Genomic DNA, 18,968 nt, shown 5'->3' with positions numbered 1-18,968 from the left:
TACGACACCAAATACACGCCGTGAATACGATTCTATGACACACAATGTAAAGTCGTATTATGACCAGTTATGGAAAGTCATTCACATGGTCATGGAAAGTCATTCACTTCAACGACATGTCGTAGTACGTTGTTAAAAACTCTTTAACAGTGGATCTTGTGAGTTGTGTTTGATTTTTCTACAACTATTTTTGCACGTCATTAAAAACCCTTTAACAGTCGTAAAAAAATTATCGTTATTAGCATTCACGACCTACACAATAGACACGTCATGGTTGGAAAATTATTTACGACATGCAAAAAAAGCAAGTCATAAAAGTGACAAAATACGGCTTGCATTTACTGTATGTCGTTGATATGAAGCCGTAAAAACCTAGTTTTGTTGTAGTGACCTTAGCACTTCCTTATTTGAGCATTAAACTTCTTACAAAACATGTACAAAGAATCATTTTCATTCCAATTGATTTTATAAAAAAATTTCATAAGACTAGATTTATTTCTTTTCAAAATATGGATAACTTTATGTGAATATTCTTTTATATAGAATCTCTATAGAACTTTTAATATGTAACTTCTGAGATAGTCTCAACAATTCATGTAATTCATTCAGAAATATTTCAATTTCTATCACATAGGTTATCTCATTAAGTTATTTCATTTCAAAGTTCTTAAAGAGAAATTTCTTAATTCGTGCAATAAATCATGTACATTATTGACAAGCAAAATATCATCAACATACAAAATCATAAATATAAACTTGCTCCCACTGATCTTTGGATATGTACACTAATCAAAAATATTTTCTTTAAATCCAAAATAAAAATAGTATCATAAAACTTAATGTAGACACCCCATTTTTGACCGTCCTTAAGACTTGGGCACCACTGATGGGTTACTTAGTGATGAAAGTTGTGCAGTGCAGAGGTTCGATTTCTTCGGCAAAAAGAGAGTCAAACCCTAACCTCACACCCCATCTTTGGACCAAAAAATATTTTAGACCTTAAATTTGATAACCCTGTTCCGTATTATGCTAATTGGTCCTTATTATGAATGTGATTATGTGTTTGATATGATTTTGTGTGCCATTTATGTGAAAATATGTGGTTTTGAATTTCTATCTGTTCACCGTAGGAATATCTGTTTGATTATCTGCTTGGAATTTAAATTGAAGGCCTTATCGGCCACGAAACCCGAAATTGATTACGCCAATGTGATTAGCGTAATTTTTAGAGCTTACGGTGAAATTTAATTGAAAATTGATTTGGATCAAGATAATTAGAGTCAGAACGATTAATTAAGTGTCATTATTTAGCTATAATCAAATTTGCCTAATTTGATTAGGCACATGTATGTAAGGGCTTTATTACACTTAGTTCCTCCTCTTTTAAGTCATTTTGGCTGAGATCAACTCTCTAGAAAAAGAGAGAACTGACTTTAAGATAGAGAGGAGGCATCCTTGTGCATTTTGGCTCAAGATTTGTGAATTGGGAAGGCTAGGTGCAAGATTTGACCACAATTGTGAGAATTAAGGCTCCTAGGTGAGTAATCAACCCTTGACTCATGGATTTTAGGTTGTAACTTTGTGAATTCAAAGTTGAATGATGATCAAGAACAAGAATTGTGTTATAATTGGTGAATTTGAAGTTAATATGCACATGCATGTATAGGATCACCAAGATTTTGCATAATCAAACATGTATTAAGTTAAATATGGGAATATGAGTATTAAAGCATACATGCAAGCATGGTTTTGTTGAGTTTCATGAGAATGGACACCATTTGCATCACTTGAAATGGAATTGAAGCCAAAAATTAGCATGCATGTTTGAATGTTGAAGATATAAAGATTATATGAAATTTGAATGCATGAGCCTTGGTTATACAAAGAAATGTTGATTAATTTTGAAGATTGGACCATGATTTTGAATAATTGGCCTCATGTTGTTTACATCCATATGCTATATGATGTATTTGCATGTTTTTGGTGCCTTAATTTGAGCTTTAAAGCCTTTGGAGGTCGAATTTGAACTTGAAGAACAATTCTAGAAAACCCAGAATTCATGATGTCCGCTCGAGCGGGGGAACCGCCGCTCGAGCGTGAAATGCGAGCTCCCAGAAGTTTTGTAGACATGGATGTCTGCTCAAGCGGGAAGATTCACGCTCGAGCGGTGAGCCATGTAGTGAGACCTTCAGCTCGAGCGTCCAAGTTCACGCTTGAGCATAAAAATGAGGTGACCAGTACTTTTGCAAACCTAATGGGTCCGCTCGAGCGGGGAAGTCCACGCTCGAGCGGGGACCCCTGTTTCTGAAATTTTATAAATGTGTTATGTGTTTCATTTTCTGTTCTCTTTCACTTCTAAGTATTTTTAGGCATGCATTAAGCATTGTAAATAAGATAAGAGGATAAGAATGATGCCTAAAGAGGAATATGTGAATTAAGAACGGATTGAATTGTTTATGACCCATTATGTTCATGGAATGTGTAGGGTTAAGCTCTAGGGCAAATCATCCAGCCGATCATTGTGAGCAATATCTTCATAAAGATGTCTGAAGTATGTTATTGGTCCCATTGCTTACTCCTATGTAAGTCTTATAAGTTCGTTAATTTGAATGGTGGACAAATGTTTGCTATGCCAAATGAATGGGCCAAAAGCCAGTCTGGCATGAATGAAAGAATGAATGGGCCAAAGGCCAGTCTAACATGAAGGAAAGAATGAATGGGCCAAAGGCCAGTCTGACATGAACGAAAGAATGAATAGGCCAAAGGCCAGTCTGACATGAACGAAAGAACGAATGGGCCAAACGCCAGTTTGGCATGAACGAAAGAATGAACGGGCCAAAGGCCAGTCTGACATGAATGAAAGAATGAATGGGCCAAAGGCCAGTCTGACATGAATGAAAGAATGAATTGGGCCCAAGGTCGTCTGACGTATATTGTTCTAATGTATCTTCTTTATTTGATATTATTCACTAGGCTTTCGCTCACGCTCATTCACTAGACTTTCGCTCACGCTCATTCATGTGTTTGTAGGTGAGCCAAGAGAGGTCCAAACCCAGCCTCAGTGAAGTTTGTGTGAAACAACCAAGGTTTTGGAAGAGTCAACCCTTACGTCTCACGCACGAGACTTGTCTTCACCCTTTTGCTATCTTGTTTTATTTTGTCATGTTGGCGAGGACTTTAGTTTATGATTGTATATAGTTTTAATTGGCTGACCTAGACTTGAATGATCCTGTATATACAGAGCTTTGTGTTAGTACATATTTTGATGTGAGTTATTAACATGTATATGTATGGATTGTTATGACGTGCCATATAAGCACAGTTCTATGGACAAAAGTTTGAAATTGCTTCCGTTTGGCCCCTTTACTCTGATGAGTTATGTCTGGAATGGTTTGAGGTCGTAGGTAATCCCTTGATTACTGGCCAGTTATGTCCTTAACCCATAGTGGTGGGTTCGGGTCATGACATTAAAACCCTCTCTTTGAAAACATTTTTGAAAATGCTTCTACGATGTTCCGAGGCTCGCATTTTGTTAAATGTTGCGCTTTTCGGTAAATCAAGCAAGGACAAAGTGGAAATGAATGAAACAGAGGTGAGCTCATTCAAAATAATTTTTAAAAAATCTTGTTTAGAGATTTGGAGTTGAAGAAAAAGAGAGGAGAGGGAAGAAACCAAGTTGGGGGAGAAGATGGGCATGAACCGTTAAGAGAGAGTCGAGCAGCCCTCGCTAAATCTACCCTATCCATTTGTACATTTGTATTTCAGCTATAAGGCTACCACCGTTGGAAAGAAGACATCCGGAGCTACATTTTACACTCAAGAATCTCCTAAACCCGAGCCTGGATGAGGGAGATATGGTTGGTTGAAGTTAGGCATCAATCCGGTTGGACCAAAACTGAGCAGTCTTCACTAAAAGAAGTATACCTTTTTGCACACTTGGAATTTTGATGTATAGATTCCACCATTGGAAATCTTACTTTTGGGGCTTCAATTTAGACTCAAGAATGACCTAAAAATGAGTCCAGATGAAGGAGTTATGTCCGTTTGAAGTCAGGCTTGAAAGCAGATTTTTAGTGGACAACAGGCCAGAAAAGTGGATGACCGGCCAGAAAAGTGGGTTGTCGGTTACTAAAGTGGCCGGTCGGCCACTAGTGTCCCAAACTCAGATATTTTGCAGATCTTTTCCCTCCAGCTGTTCTACACATCCTCCAGTTATCTGTTTTCCAAATATTTCAACCCAAGACTATATTTTTGCTATATATTGAGGCCTTTCTCTCATATTGGGAGGTTAGTAAATTTTGGGAGCCTCTCTCTCTAAAAATCCTCTCTCTCTAGAGTTCTCTCTCTCCTCTTGTTTTGTGCCTTAAGCTTAGAACACTACAAGAAAAGAGGGCAAAAAAGACGGAATTATTAGCGACGGCGCGATCCCCGTCGCAAAAAATGGTATTTTGCGACGGCAAAACAAACCGTCGCAAAAAAGTAGTTTTAGCGACGGCGTTTAACCGTCGGTAATAAACTGCACGGGCGAGTATGAAAATCAGGAACTATTAGCGACGGCAATGTTGAACCGTCGGGAAAAAAAACTATTTGAGACGGCAAAAAGTTTGCTGTCGCAAATACTCGACCATTTGCGACGGCAAATATCCGTCGCAAAAAAGTATTATTAAAACGGCGTCGTTTGTTAATCGTTTTGTATAATTTGCGACGGTGTAAACCTTACCGTCGCAAAAAGTAAAAAAACATTTTCCCCCCTCTTCCCTCTCATCTTGCCGCTCGGTTCCATCGCAAAATCCCTAAAATTGATTTGAAGCACAAAATCCCTAAAATCCCTAGCGGTGTCCGATAGAAATCCCTCTCATCTTGCCGCTCAATTTTCCCCCAAAATCCCCAAACCAGCGACGGGCGACCGGCGACGAACGGCGAAGGCCAGCGGTGGTGCGGTGGTGCGGCGACGACGAACGGCGAAGGGCTAGCGGCGGTGCTTCGACGACGACAGCAACTCAGGTATGCTCTCTCTCTCTCTCTCTCTCTCTGCATATATATATATATATATATATGTATGTATGTATTTGCTCCATTATGTTTTCAATAGTATGCTCAGATATGGAATTGTGGAGTGTCAAAGGGTTCTCGTCATGTGAAATAAGTTACTGGAAAAAATCTTAATTTCTCAAATCAAGTGATGCTTTTTCTGTGTTTTAGTAAGTAATTGTGAATTACTTAGAGAAACATTTGAAGATGATTTGTCATTGAAATTCCATTTTGCTATGTTTATTATAAGAACTTGACTGGTGCATTTGATCTCGAATGAAGTGGCAGTACTGGCATTTTTTATTGCTTTTGGTAAAGCTAAAAAATCTTCTATATTGCACACCTCAATCACTAATTTTATAAAATTAGTTTTGGTACCAGTAAAGTATTTTCAGAATGTTAATAAAGGAATTTAACAATATTAGGATTTAGCTTACAAGTATAACTGTGTGTGTGTGTGTGTGTGTGTGTGTGCATGGTGAGTGTGCTTAAAAAATATCAGCAGAATTTGATCCTTTAGATTTTTTGTCACTGCCGAGAAGCTGCAAAATGTAAATTGGAGATACAACATATTGATCTAATCTTTGAGGTTTTGAAGTTCTAAATTTCTGAATAATCTAAAAACCTTGGTTTAGGCTTTTAGCAGCTAGACATCCACCACTCATCGTGTGTTGCACACACTGTTAGTTTGTGAATAGGTTTCAAATTGGCAATATAGCCTCTCTCTCTCTCTCTCTCTCACACACACACACACACACACGTATTTAAATGTATGTAAGGCTTATTTTCTCCAATAATCTGACTTATTTAAATGTATGTAAGGCTTATTTAAATGTATGTAAGGCTTATTTTCTCCAATAATAGAATAATATGTTTATTTTATAAGTTTATCTGTAGGAAGATATATTGATCTGATAATTATAATAAAATAATTTTGTTGTATTTATTTTTTTAATAATGAACAATTTATTTTCAAAATAATATTCTTTTTTAAAACATAAATACGATGAAATTATATTGTTATAATTATCAAATTAATCTAATTTTTATTATAAATGATCTACACACCTATACCTTCAAAAAGATCGAGTCATTAAAACACATTGGGCCATATTAATGTAGAAATCAAAATAAATTCATGAGACCAGATTGGACTGATTCATTCTGTACCATGAACCAGACCCCCAACGAATTTACTCTGGAGATATTAGGCATCAATTATAATGTTATATCATTCTTTTAAATTTTTATATGATTATAATATACACATTCATGTTAAACATGTAATATGACATACATGATATATGTCCATAATTAAGTTTTGAACAAATAGATAAATAAAATAATGCACCATCAGTAAAGTCCCCTTTCCTCGTTATCCTTTTACTCAATTTACTTTTCTTTTGGAGCTTTGGAATGGATAGCTATATTCATTTCTATGGAATGGAAGTGTACTACTTGTTTTGATAGATGAGGGTGTAATACGTAGGTATTATATTTAGAGTTACTTTGATGAGATATTTTTGTGGATGTCTACAGATGATGGATAAGAGTTGGATTGATTTGCCAAATAGGATGTCGAGCGAATACATTAATGGGATTGATGAATTCCTTGTGTTTGCCTACACCAATAGGGTTGAAGGTTCGATGATCAGTTGTCCGTGTAAGAAGTGTGAGAATCGATACTATTTTGTACGAGAGGGTGTACGGGAGCATTTGATTTTGAATGGTTTTTTTAAAAAATACAAACATTGGATTAATCATGGGGAATCTTACGTATCTGTACATGGAAATCGAGAGAATGAAACATTAGCTAATTTAGACATTGGGGATGATATGATTGGAATGATACAAGGGGCTATGGGAAATCCACATGCCGGTACAAGTGTTGAGGGTGATAACCCACAGGGGCCTGATCCCTATGCATCTGAATCCCAGCTCGGTCCAAATGCAGCTACCATGTACTCAGCCCCCACGCCTACCATCGGTGCGTCCACCATCAGTGGCACCACAGCAGCTAGCATCCCGACTAGAGTCATCAGCTTATGAGCTATCCGCAGGTATATAAATTTGCCATTTTTTTTGTATGAAAATTATTTAAACATACATTTATTTATGCTCATTATATATAACTTGTTTATTCTCATTGAATTTTGCAGACCCTTCGTCTTCTTCACAGCCTACATCAGGTATAAGAATTCGATTTGTATTCACATAATTTAAATTTGCATTTGTTTATTACCGTTGCATATTGTTTATTGTTTTTGTATCTCGCAGGTCATGTTAGTTCTTCATCAATCTCGACTAGGCGTGGTAGAGGATGTGCCAAGGGCATTAAAGAGTGGGGTACTGGTAAAAAGCTGGACATACAATTTGATGAAAATTACTGCCCAATAGGGGATAACGTCGCTAAGTTAACTACTCAACTTGGCATCATTGTGCGGAATGGTAACATTGTTCCTCTTACTTTTCTTGACTGGAACAATGTGCCTGATGATATTGTTGATGCTATCTGGAAGGATGTGAAGGTAAAAGTATATTTTTGACCACAAATTTGAATTCCAAAATTGTGTTATTATTATTTACACTTTGAAATTGTGTTTTATAGGACAATTTGAATATATGTCCAGAGGAGTACAAGCCAATCTGCATGAAAAACTACAACAGCATATGGAAGGATCACAAGAACAAGATTAAGGTTAAGTATTTCAAGCCTAGAAGTTCTGATCCTAATCTGAAGGATGATGTTCCTTTGCACATTGTGCCAAGCCAGTGGGAAGAACTTGTGGAGTATTGGCGTACTTCTGATGCTGAGGTATACAAATAAGTTATATTTATGATATGTAAACATACAAATCATATTTACATACTTACATTTGTTGAACCTGTTATAGAAAATTGCAAGTAGGAATGCTAAAAATCGGCGAGCTCACGGCATAGCTCATACCACAGGGCGTACTAGTTTCTCTCAGATACGACATGAGGTTTACATTTTATTGTTTTATTTTTGTATATAAATAAACATTGAATATTTGCAAATTATTTGGATTCTAATTTTTATATTTCTAAAAAAATGTAGATGACCAATAACGGGAAGTCTACTGATAAGATGAATGTTTGGCTTATGACACGTAGAGCAGATGACCCAGAGGTTATCCAGACCTTGGTAGTTTCCAAACACCTTTGATTGTATTTGAAGTTTATTTTATGTGTGTCAACCATCTTAATTTGGCATATACTTGTATGTCTTATTCAATACAGGATGAGTTTAATCGTTAACTCTCTATGCTACCTGAGGATGGTCAGACTTTGGAGGCTAGGAATGCCATTTTCCATGAGTTGATAGGTCATGACGGACATGGATATTGTCGCACATACGGGGGAATTGTGCCTCGGAGAGCGGTGTATAAAGATGGTGCTGGGCTATCACAGTCAACACCCCAACCATCGACTATTGAGCAGATCACGCAGCAGGTTCGTGCAGAGCTAAGGGATGAGTTGAAGGAGGAGCTGCGAGCAGAGTTCTCTACATATTTACAGCAGATGAGAGCTGAGATGATGGCGTTTGTGTCACAAGGGGCGAGTGTGGATCCCAACAGACAGGTTCGATATAAATTAAATTGTTTGATAGTTCAATTTTCACACAAGATTATGTATAAAATTCGAATATGATTAACACATTATGCATTGACTATCATAGGTTCCTGATGCATCGAGTGGCCACCGGGCATTTAGGGAATCTGCAGAAGATGAGAATCCATATACACCACCACCAGAAGATCAGGTATAAAATGTATCTTTGCATTCTTTACGTTGTAAGTTAAGAGACTTGTGGGAAAATATGAGACGGTTTGGCACAAAACTTGGCACACACGACCGCCTAGGCACGAGAGACTTGTGGGAGAAGACGGGGCTCGAATCGGGTTCCCGGTTTTGGAGTTAGAGCCGGATTTCACTTTAGGCAAACTAGTTTCTTAAGAAACTTGAACTCGAGGTGTTAACGCCCCAAAATCACCAAACGGCGTCGGTTTGGCACGAAACTTGGCACACACGACCGCCTAGGCACGAGAGACTTGTGGGAGAAGACGGGGCTCGAATCGGGTTCCCGGTTTGGGAGTTAGAGTCGGATTTCGGTCTAGTCAAACTAGTTTCTTAAGAAACTTGAAATCGAGGTGTTAACGCCCCAAAATCACCAAACGGCGTCGGTTTGGCACGAAACTTGGCACACACGACCGCCTAGGCACGAGAGACTTGTGGGAGAAGACGGGGCTCGAATCGGGTTCCCGGTTTTGGAGTTAGAGCCAGATTTCACTTTAGGCAAACTAGTTTCTTAAGAAACTTGAACTCGAGGTGTTAACGCCCCAAAATCACTAAACGGCGTCGGTTTGGCACGAAACTTGGCACACACGACCGCCTAGGCACGAGAGACTTGTGGGAGAAGACGGGGCTCGAATCGGGTTCCCGGTTTGGGAGTTAGAGTCGGATTTCGGTCTAGTCAAACTAGTTTCTTAAGAGACTTGAAATCGAGGTGTTAACGCCCCAAAATCACCAAACGGCGTCGGTTTGGCACGAAACTTGGCACACACGACCGCCTAGGCACGAGAGACTTGTGGGAGAAGACGGGGCTCGAATCGGGTTCCCGGTTTTGGAGTTAGAGCCGGATTTCACTTTAGGCAAACTAGTTTCTTAAGAAACTTGAACTCGAGGTGTTAACGCCCCAAAATCACCAAACGGCGTCGGTTTGGCACGAAACTTGGCACACACGACCGCCTAGGCACGAGAGACTTGTGGGAGAAGACGGGGCTCGAATCGGGTTCCCGGTTTTGAAGTTAGAGCCGGATTTCACTTTAGGCAAACTAGTTTCTTAAGAAACTTGAACTCGAGGTGTTAACGCCCCAAAATCACCAAACGGCGTCGGTTTGGCACGAAACTTGGCACACACGACCGCCTAGGCACGAGAGACTTGTGGGAGAAGACGGGGCTCGAATCGGGTTCCCGGTTTTGGAGTTAGAGCCGGATTTCACTTTAGGCAAACTAGTTTCTTAAGAAACTTGAACTCGAGGTGTTAACGCCCCAAAATCACCAAATGGCGTCGGTTTGGCACGAAACTTGGCACACACGACCGCCTAGGCACGAGAGACTTGTGGGAGAAGACGGGGCTCGAATCGGGTTCCCGGTTTTGGAGTTAGAGCCGGATTTCACTTTAGGCAAACTAGTTTCTTAAGAAACTTGAACTCGAGGTGTTAACGCCCCAAAATCACTAAACGGCGTCGGTTTGGCACGAAACTTGGCACACACGACCGCCTAGGCACGAGAGACTTGTGGGAGAAGACGGCGCTCGAATCGGGTTCCCGGTTTGGGAGTTAGAGTCGGATTTCGGTCTAGTCAAAATTATTTACTAAACTATCTTTGTAATTATATAGTAGTTAATTTTTTTATATTTTTCTGTAATTAAAATATTAACACCATTATATTGTTATTAATTACTTTTATTTTGTTTTTTTCAGATATTTCCTTAGTTGCAGTTTGCTTCTTGTGGAATGCGGGCGTATAAAGATTATAACCAGCTTTTATTTTTTGAACCCACGAAGGAAGCAAGACGAAAACTTTTGGTTTTGATTTTGATTTTGATTTATGTTATTTAAATTTGTGAACAATATTATGTATGTATTATGCGACATTATGTAGTGGTATAATTTTTATTTCTGTATTGTTATTAATGGAACAACATTATGAATGTTCATCATGTGCCGTCTTTTGTTTATATATGTATTTATATTATTATGTAATTTTTAGATTTTTTTTAGTTATTTTTCATTTAATACAGGTTTTTTTATATTTTTAATTATTTTTGTACGGGGATTTTTTTTTAAAATTTTTTTTTTTGCGACGGCGGAGCTCCCCCGTCGCAAAAAAATGGTATTAATCTTTTTGCGACGGCTCAAATACTGTCGCAAAAGGTAGGTATTAAATTGAGAATAAGACCTTTAGCGACGGCTTACGTTCCCGTCGCCAATGGTCATTAGCGACGATGCTTTTACCGACGGGATTAGGCAGTCGACAAAACTACTTTAGCGACGGCAAGTCTCTACCGTCGCAAAAAAAACAGATTTTCGTAGTTTTTTGGCGACAGAATTATGCCGTCGCAAAAAAATGTTTTTACCGTCGCAAAAACAATTGCGATGGCTCTTGCCGTCGCTAAAGCCCTTTTGCAACCCCCTCTCTTGCGACCCCCCACCTGCCGTCGCAAAAAACTGATCCCCGTCGCAAAAAACTATTAGCGACGGCGTTTGGAGTATTTGCGACGGCAAAACGCCGTCGCAAAAAACAATTTTTTTTGTAGTGGAATTCTCTACACTTTTGCAAAGAGACCCTTAACCAAACATCCTCATCTTGGAGCTGAGGTTCTTTGAGGCTTATTTGGAGCTCCTAAGGTTGGTTTGAGCTCAGATTTGCACCTGTTTAGTGTTGTGCTTTAAAGGTATAATACTTTACCTTTTAAGCTTTGTTTTAGTTGCTAGTTGGCCACCTTTGCATACTGTTTTTGGCCTAGTTTCAACTACAAAACCCTCTATTTTTAAGGTTTAAAAATGGTGGTTTAAGGCCTTTTTGGAGTTAGGGGTGGTTCACCATCTTTTGTAGCTTGTTTGCTAAGTATTGTGCCATTTTTTAAAGCTTTTCAAGCAAACTCTTTTTTGGCCCTTGAACCACTGAATTCCAAGGGAATTTTAGGGACAAAAACCATGTTTTGAGGTCCAAAATAGGAGGGGGTGGCCTCCCCTCCTTGTGTCCTCTTTGCAAGTGTTGATGGCCCAACATGTGAGCATGTTTTTCTACCATCTCATGGCTTGATCTCAACATGTTTTTGTTACTTTTTTGACCTATTTTAGCTCTATTTTTGGCTAGTTGGGTCACTTGTTACTTGCTTCTTACACTTGTAGTGTAATCATGCTTACTAGCTTAATATGCATAATGAGTTAACTTATCATTCTAGTTTGTGTAAGCTCCATATCAGCATGTTTTTGCTCATGTTTTGTCATGCTTTAACTCTGTTTTGAGTGGTCTTGGTCGCATGAGGCTTGCTTTGCATGGTTGTAGTGCAAATGGCTTTTACTAGCTTTGTGATTTAAGGCTTCTAACATGCTTTGCTTGGGTTGTTTGCATGCCATAGCATCATTTAGCATGTGATTTCAGAGCACATATCACTGTCACACTCCCACATATTCCACTCTTTCATTGCTTTTTAGAGTTGTGCTTTGTGTCTTGCTTGTGAGCCAACATGTGCGCATGATTTTCTTGCCTTTTGTGCCTAAATTTCAGCATGTTTTGGCTACTGATTTGGCATGTTTAAGCTCTGTCCAGAGCTGGTTTGGTTATCTAAGCTTAGTATTGCATGCCTCTAGTGTAGTGCTATTTACTAGCTTAAATGCTTTTGGCTTTAAACATGTCACGCATGCATTGCTTGCACGATTTTGTGTCTATAGTATGCCATTTCAGCACTGAAAATTCTAAAACTGTAGACACCCCATTTTTGACCATCCTTAAGACTTGGACGTCATCGTTTGAACACTCGATGATCATCCATGTTTGTGTTCATTTTGAGTTCTTGGAAGTCTCGGTTGCGCGCCTTGCCTCAAGATCTCTCAACTTGTTTGTTTTGTGCTTGGTTGTGGACCAAACACTTGTGTTTTTGGCTTCTGAGGGTAGGAAGTGGCCTATTAGCCATCCCCTCAACCCACCGGCCATGGCCTGAGGCCACTGGCCTTGTTTTCTTGCCACCGGCCAAATGTATTGGTCAATCGGCACTGTTTTTGGTCGGTCGACCATTTTCTTGGTCGATCGGCCACTTTTCCTGGCCGAGGCATTTTCTTTGCCTTTTTTAGGCATTGTGCATGCCAGCTATGCCAGCTGGTGAGCGCAAACTCTGCCCTCTATACACGTGTATGGAGGGATTTCATCCTTACACTTAGCTTCCCTTGGAAGCTTGGAATTGGATTTTCTATAAGAGGATGGCCTCCCCTCCTTTTCTAGAGGTTCAGCAATCTGATATAGAGCATAAATATCACTCTCTCTCTATATCTCCTCTCTCTATATAGTTGTGTGTGTAATAGTGTTCTAAAGGGTGTTTTTGTTCATATTTTTGTACTAAGGCACCTAGTGTTACACTTTCCTTTAGTTACTGAGGTGCTAAGGAGTTGATTTCAGAGTTTTTGAGTTGGTTTTCATCAAAAGGAGGTGCTGGAGTTGGTGTTCTTGAAGTGTTCTTCAAGGGTGAGAAACTACTCTTTTATTTCCCATTTTTGCTTAACCTTTTAGCAATACTTGCATACTGTTTTAAGCTTAGTGTCCAATTGAAAAAAGTTCTGTATTTTCATGCTTGAGATGTTTGTTTAAGGTTACTTTTGGGTTGGGGTTTGTCTACCCCCTCTTAGGCCTTGTTTGGCCTTATTTTGTGACCTTCTTTTTGAGCTTTGAACCTTTTTTGTTTTGACCTTCTCACCACTGAAATCCAAAGGATTTTCAGTGGTGGAGAAGTAGTTTTGAAGTCTTGAATAGGAGAGGGACACCCCCCCTCCTTTTGTGTCTCATTTGCTTGCATTGTTGGCTCACCATAATAGCATGTTTGCTTAGCCTATGTTGACCTCATTTCAGTGGGTTTTTGGTGTTGTTTTAGCATGCCATGACTCTATTTTAGGTGGGTTTAGTCGGCTCTTACATGTTTCATATACTTGCTTTGCAATCCCCTCATTTGCCTTAACATGCACCTTGTATTTAGACTACCATGCTTACATGTTTTGGCTTAACTTTGAGAAGCTTTTAGCTTTGTTTTACCATGCTTGAGGTCTGATTTTGGTTTCTTGGGTCACATACGCCATGCTTTGTATAGCCACCATGCAATCTAGCTTGTTAGCATTGAGTGTTCAACTCATTAGCATGCTCTATTTCGACCATTTCAGTGATTTGGCATCACTTGTCATGTTATTTCAGTCCATATAGTATACTCCTATGCTTGCACTTGTGACTTTTTTATTGTTTTAAAGAGTTGGTATGTTGTGCCTCATGATTGGGTCATTGTGTATGTCTCCATGATTAGGTCTTTGAGATGCCATCTCATTGGGTTTTGGGGCTTATTTTGACATACTATAACTCTATTTTTCATTGCATAATTCATGCCATGTTCGGTTGTGATAGGTGTAGTGCAATGCATCCTTTGTAGCCTTGCATGCCCTTTGTTTTGTGCCTATCTTTTAGCATGTTTTGGCCTTGTTCCATACATGTACTAGCTTTGTTTTGGCCTGCCCTAGGACTGTCTTAGGTCACTTTGCCCCTTTGGGGCTTGGTTGATATGGCCATGGCTTGAGCCCCTTAGCTAGTCTCAAGTTTTGGGCTCCTTTGTATGCTTTACTTGCATGGCTTGGTTGATTTGGCATCATCCCTTGCACATTTTCAGAGCTTATCATGCTTGTTATTTGTCCATATTTGTCTCTTTTAAATGTGCTTAAGAGTCGACCTTTTTTATGCCTAAGTGTTGGACCCTTACATGTGCATGTTTGGGTGCATTTTGTCCATCATTTCTTGGCATTTTGGCCACTGTTTTGGCACGGCTGAGGTTTGCCCATTTCAGTTTAAGTCCATTGAGCATGTTTGCTTTCATGATATTTGCATGCTTGTATTGTATCATGTTTGCATGTTTGGTATATCACATGATATTTAGCTAATTGCATTACATAGCATTATTGCATACTTGGCGTGCCCATGTTACATTAGCTTAACTTGCATGCGTAGGTTGCATTGCATTTGGCATGCTTGCTACCTTAGTCTTGTGTGCATACTTGGGTCCTATTGCATTTGGCATGCTTAGGTTGCACAACATTGCTTTTCCATGTTGCATTGTATTTGGCATACATACATTGCATTGTGTTTGGTTTGGGGTGTCAAACCAAACACGAGGAGCGAGGAACGTTCATACTTGAAGTGACGAAACGTCCCTCAATCCTTAGTCACCAACACTCTTGATCCAACATGATAGAGTGTGAGGCATTCATGTGTTTTGTGCATTCATTCCATAGTGAATTGCACACTTGGCACCTTTGGCCATCATGCATTGCAATGTGTGATTGGTGGTCCGAGGGTCGAGAGCCATACTCCCTTGAGTTCATAGTATGATAGGGAGGGTGGTCGTGCACACATTGTCTTATAAACGCCCTGCCATGCACTGTCTGTCCTCTGCTATAGCAAAAACAGCATTCTGCAGGAAGGGATGGCCGGTCGGCCTTCTTCAGTGCCGGCCGGCTAACTTAATCTGGCCGAGAGCTCCACTTTTGGTCGATGACCATTTTCCCATGGCCGGTGACTTCATCTCTTGGCCAGTGACCTCCCACAGTGCTCAGTGAGTGGTTCAGAAACATCCTTGGGACTTGTGCAGTTTTCAGAGGAGCAAAACAGTGCAAACAGAGGCAACATGTGGCATGGCAACGGGTTTCCGAGCGAGGCGATCGAGCATGCATCATTCAATCATTCTGAGGTGGAGCTGCGGTGGCCTCCCTTTTGTAATTAATTTGTTAATTAATTAGGGGTTTGTAAGAATTAATTAGCTACGATAGTTGATTAATCATTTGGTTTGTATTATTTATTCGAACCCTCCGTCGAGAGGGAGAATTTGTAATAAGCGTGTGTGCGTGTATGAATGTCTTCCAACCCCACGTCTTTCACTCTTTTACTTACCTGCTTTTGATGGTTAGTTTTAGGTCATGTTTCAATTAGCATACTTATGTCAGCATGTTTGCATACATTCATTCGTATTGCACGCACCGGGCTCGACGCATCATACTAATTTCATAGTATTTCAATTCCAACTTGAATACGTGTATCAAGTTGTCGCATTTCACATGTCATTCTTAGATTAGCCGAGCCTATTCTAGTTGCATTTTGCATGTGTTACATTAGCCATCTTAGCATGAACTAGGATCATGCATTGATTACTAACTAGCTTCTTGTTTTGGCTCGGAGTACTAGGTAAACTTTTATGCTTTAGCACCTTGCATGAATGTGAGTGTTGCCATGAAAGCATGGTTGCCATGAGGCTAACTGCTTATGTGTATAACTGCCTGAATGCCTGTGGGTGAAGGTTAGATTACTTGAATTGGAACAATTCATCGAATGCGAGTTTTAAGCCCACTTGAGAGTGGCAAAATCATGTTTTCTAAGCCCACTTGAGGGTGGCAAATCCACGTCTTAGCCTACTTATGAGTAGCACCTTCAAACCATTTTCAAACGAACAAACATGAGATGATTTTGTTCCAACTTAGGCGATCCAGTTTATACTTGTATGCTGTGCGCATCACATAGTAATTCTAGGCTAATACACCGGAATAAGAACACATATGTTTTCAAAACAAAATATCATGTTTAGTACAGGCTGATCTTTGATCAGGCGAGCGAGGGTGCTCATAGATGACCTTCCCCAATCGTACCCAAGTTTCCGAACCGAGGCAACTTTGGTGATGATGGACATGTGGCCTTAGGCAACGAGTCAAGGTTTTGTAAATTTCCCAAAATAAATAGTTAGGTGGCGACTCTGTATCTAGCAAAACAATTCATGTTTGGCACTTCTTTTTTAAAAATCAGTTTTCCAAAATGATTTGCCGGATTTAGACTCTTTGGTGATTTCTCGGTCTCGCATTGCACTTTGCGGGATTAGATTCAAAACCGTGACAAATGAGTCCGAACTGTAGCATGAGGCCCCTCGAGGCGCGTCTACAACAACCTCCCTCATTTCTTCACTTTTAATTTGCTTTGAGGGTTGGTTGGCCCTAAGGTTGTGTTTAAGCTTGAGATAGAGCTTGTGCCCAATGGCTTTAACTCTCTTTTGAGGGTTCTTCCTAGCCAAATGCATGATCTCTCTCATGTCTTAAATCATCCTTTGGTTGACCCTCTCCCATTAGAGGACTTTTACATTGGACTTAATCGGTTACAGGATTAATCAGTAACGTAAAATGTGTAAACAAGAATTGAACCATGTAAAACTTGTGCAAGATAAGCATTTGTGTTGCATTGCATGTGTTTGGATCGAACGTTAATCCAAAGACAAGAAATGTGGGACGTTTCATACTCAAAGTGATGAAACGTGTCACGTTTCTTGGTCGCCAACACCCTTGATCATGCATGATAGGGTGGTGGCCATTTGAGTCTTATGTGGCCATTCATTAAGCTTGTACAAGCTTGGTCCTTTGGCCATCATGCATTGAGATGCTTGATTGGTGGCTTGAGTGCCAAGCGCCACACGCCTTTGAGCTTGAGAAATGATAAGGAGAGTGGCAGTACATATATTTTCTGTAAAATGCCTTGTTTTGCCTCTGTTGTTCTCTGTTGCAGCAAAAACTAAAGTCTGAAAAAAGGACTGGCCGACCGACCACCTGAGGTAGCCGACCGACCAGTGGTGATAGCCGGCCGACTAGCAATGGTGGTCGACAGCCACTTCCTGTGGTCGACCGGCCAAAAAAGAAAAGTTGTTCAAAGGTGTTCCTGTGCTGGAGCAGAGGCAGTCTGGAATTGGCACAATGTTCAGAAAACAGAGGCAAGTGCAAACTGAGACAACCGACAGTAAGGCAATGGATTTCCGGAATGACGCCAACCGAGCATTCATGCCTCCCTCGCCCGCAAGGCCATTTTATTGTTTTAATTAGCTAGTGTAGCTAATTGGTAAATTCAATTTGGTTTGTAATAATTAATTAGCTAGAATAGTTAATTAGTTGGTTTGTAATAATTAGCTTAGCTTAGATTAGCATAGCTTATTTATTCGGACCCTCCTTCGAGAGGGCGTAATGTTGTAATAAGTGCGCGCATGTGTGTGCATGTCTTCCAACCCCACGTCTTTTTCCCTTTTATTTAACCGCTTTCGATGGTTAGATTAGGGCATATTTCGATTAGCATACCTTATGCTTGCATGTTTGCATCATACATTTGTCTTGCATGCACCGAGGCTCGGCGCATCATTCAAACTGCATTGTATTTCAATACTTCTTTGAATACGTGTTTCAAAGCATGTTATCAATTGCTGTATTCATATGCCATCTTAGATAGCCGAGCCTATTTAGTTGCATTATTGCATGTGTTGCATTAGGCATCTTGCATAGCTAGGATCATGCATGATTTCTAACTAGCTTTTGTTTTGGCTCGGAGTACACTGTAAGTTTTACGCTTTAGCATACTTGCATGAGTGTGAGTGTTGCCATGATCGCATGCTTGCCATGAGGCTATTTGCTTAAATGATAAACTGCATGAATGCCTGTGGATGGAGGCTTCATTACTTGAATTGGAACAATTCATCGATCATGGACGTCATCGTTAAGCTGCATGAATGCCTGTAGAAACCCCATTTTTGACCGTCCTCAAGACTTGGATGTCATCGTTTGAACACTCGATGATCATCCATGTTTGTGTTTGTTTTGAGTTCCTGAAGGTCTCGACCGCGCACCTTGCCTCAGGATCTCTCAACTTTTTTGTTTTGTGCTTGGTTATGAACCAAACACTTGTGTTTCTGCTTTTGAGGGAAGAGGGTGGTTTTTTTTGCCATCTCCTCAACCCATTGGCCAAGGCTTGAGGCCATCAGCCTTGTTTTCTTTCCATCGGCCAATAGTGTTGGCCGATCGGCACATTATTTGGTCGGCCGGCCCTTGTGTTGGTCGATCGGCCATATTTTCTGGCCGAACCCTGTTCATCTGCTTTATGCAGATATTTTGTGCCAGCTGGCTTAGCTGGCATCCACAATTCTCTCCCTCCATACATGTGTATGGAGGGATTTGCACCCTTAACTTAGCTTCTCTAAGAAGCTTGGAATTGGATTTGTATAAGAGTGGAGGCCCTCCTCCCTTCTCAAGGGTTGAGGAAAACTGATATAGAAGATATATATCACTTTCTCTCTGTATTTGTGTGTG

General features: G+C 40.0%; 1 protein-coding gene and 1 long non-coding RNA gene across 2 annotated transcripts; both read left to right on the top strand.

Annotated features, from left to right (window-relative positions):
• The first annotated feature begins 4,383 nt into the window (after positions 1 to 4,383).
• LOC145792392 (uncharacterized) lies at positions 4,384 to 10,777 on the top strand. The gene is made up of 2 exons (XR_014331790.1): positions 4,384 to 5,004; positions 10,539 to 10,777. It is a non-coding gene; the product is annotated as an uncharacterized LOC145792392 (long non-coding RNA).
• LOC145792531 (uncharacterized) lies at positions 6,980 to 8,287 on the top strand. The gene is made up of 6 exons (XM_082873201.1): positions 6,980 to 7,091; positions 7,191 to 7,220; positions 7,309 to 7,559; positions 7,640 to 7,846; positions 7,926 to 8,015; positions 8,111 to 8,287. The coding sequence occupies exons 1-6, from the start codon at positions 6,980 to 6,982 to the stop codon at positions 8,216 to 8,218; spliced, it is 798 nt and encodes a 265-aa protein (XP_082729327.1). The 3' UTR covers positions 8,219 to 8,287.
• Positions 10,778 to 18,968: the final 8,191 nt, after the last annotated feature.

The sequence above is a fragment of the Camellia sinensis genome, chromosome 6 (assembly GCF_055761805.1).
Source record: "Camellia sinensis isolate YWXY chromosome 6, ASM5576180v1, whole genome shotgun sequence".
Lineage (NCBI taxonomy): Eukaryota > Viridiplantae > Streptophyta > Magnoliopsida > Ericales > Theaceae > Camellia > Camellia sinensis.
The sequence above is the reverse complement of the archived record's forward strand: the minus strand, read 5'-3'. Positions and strand labels throughout refer to the sequence as shown.

Coding starts and splice junctions, on each gene's coding strand:
- LOC145792531 (XM_082873201.1), top strand. CDS start 6,980: ATGCAGCTACCATGTACTCAGCCCCCACGCCTACCATCGGTGCGTCCA. Junction 7,092..7,190: donor AGCTTATGAGCTATCCGCAG/GTATATAAATTT, acceptor TGAATTTTGCAG/ACCCTTCGTCTTCTTCACAG. Junction 8,016..8,110: donor TCTCTCAGATACGACATGAG/GTTTACATTTTA, acceptor AAAAAAATGTAG/ATGACCAATAACGGGAAGTC.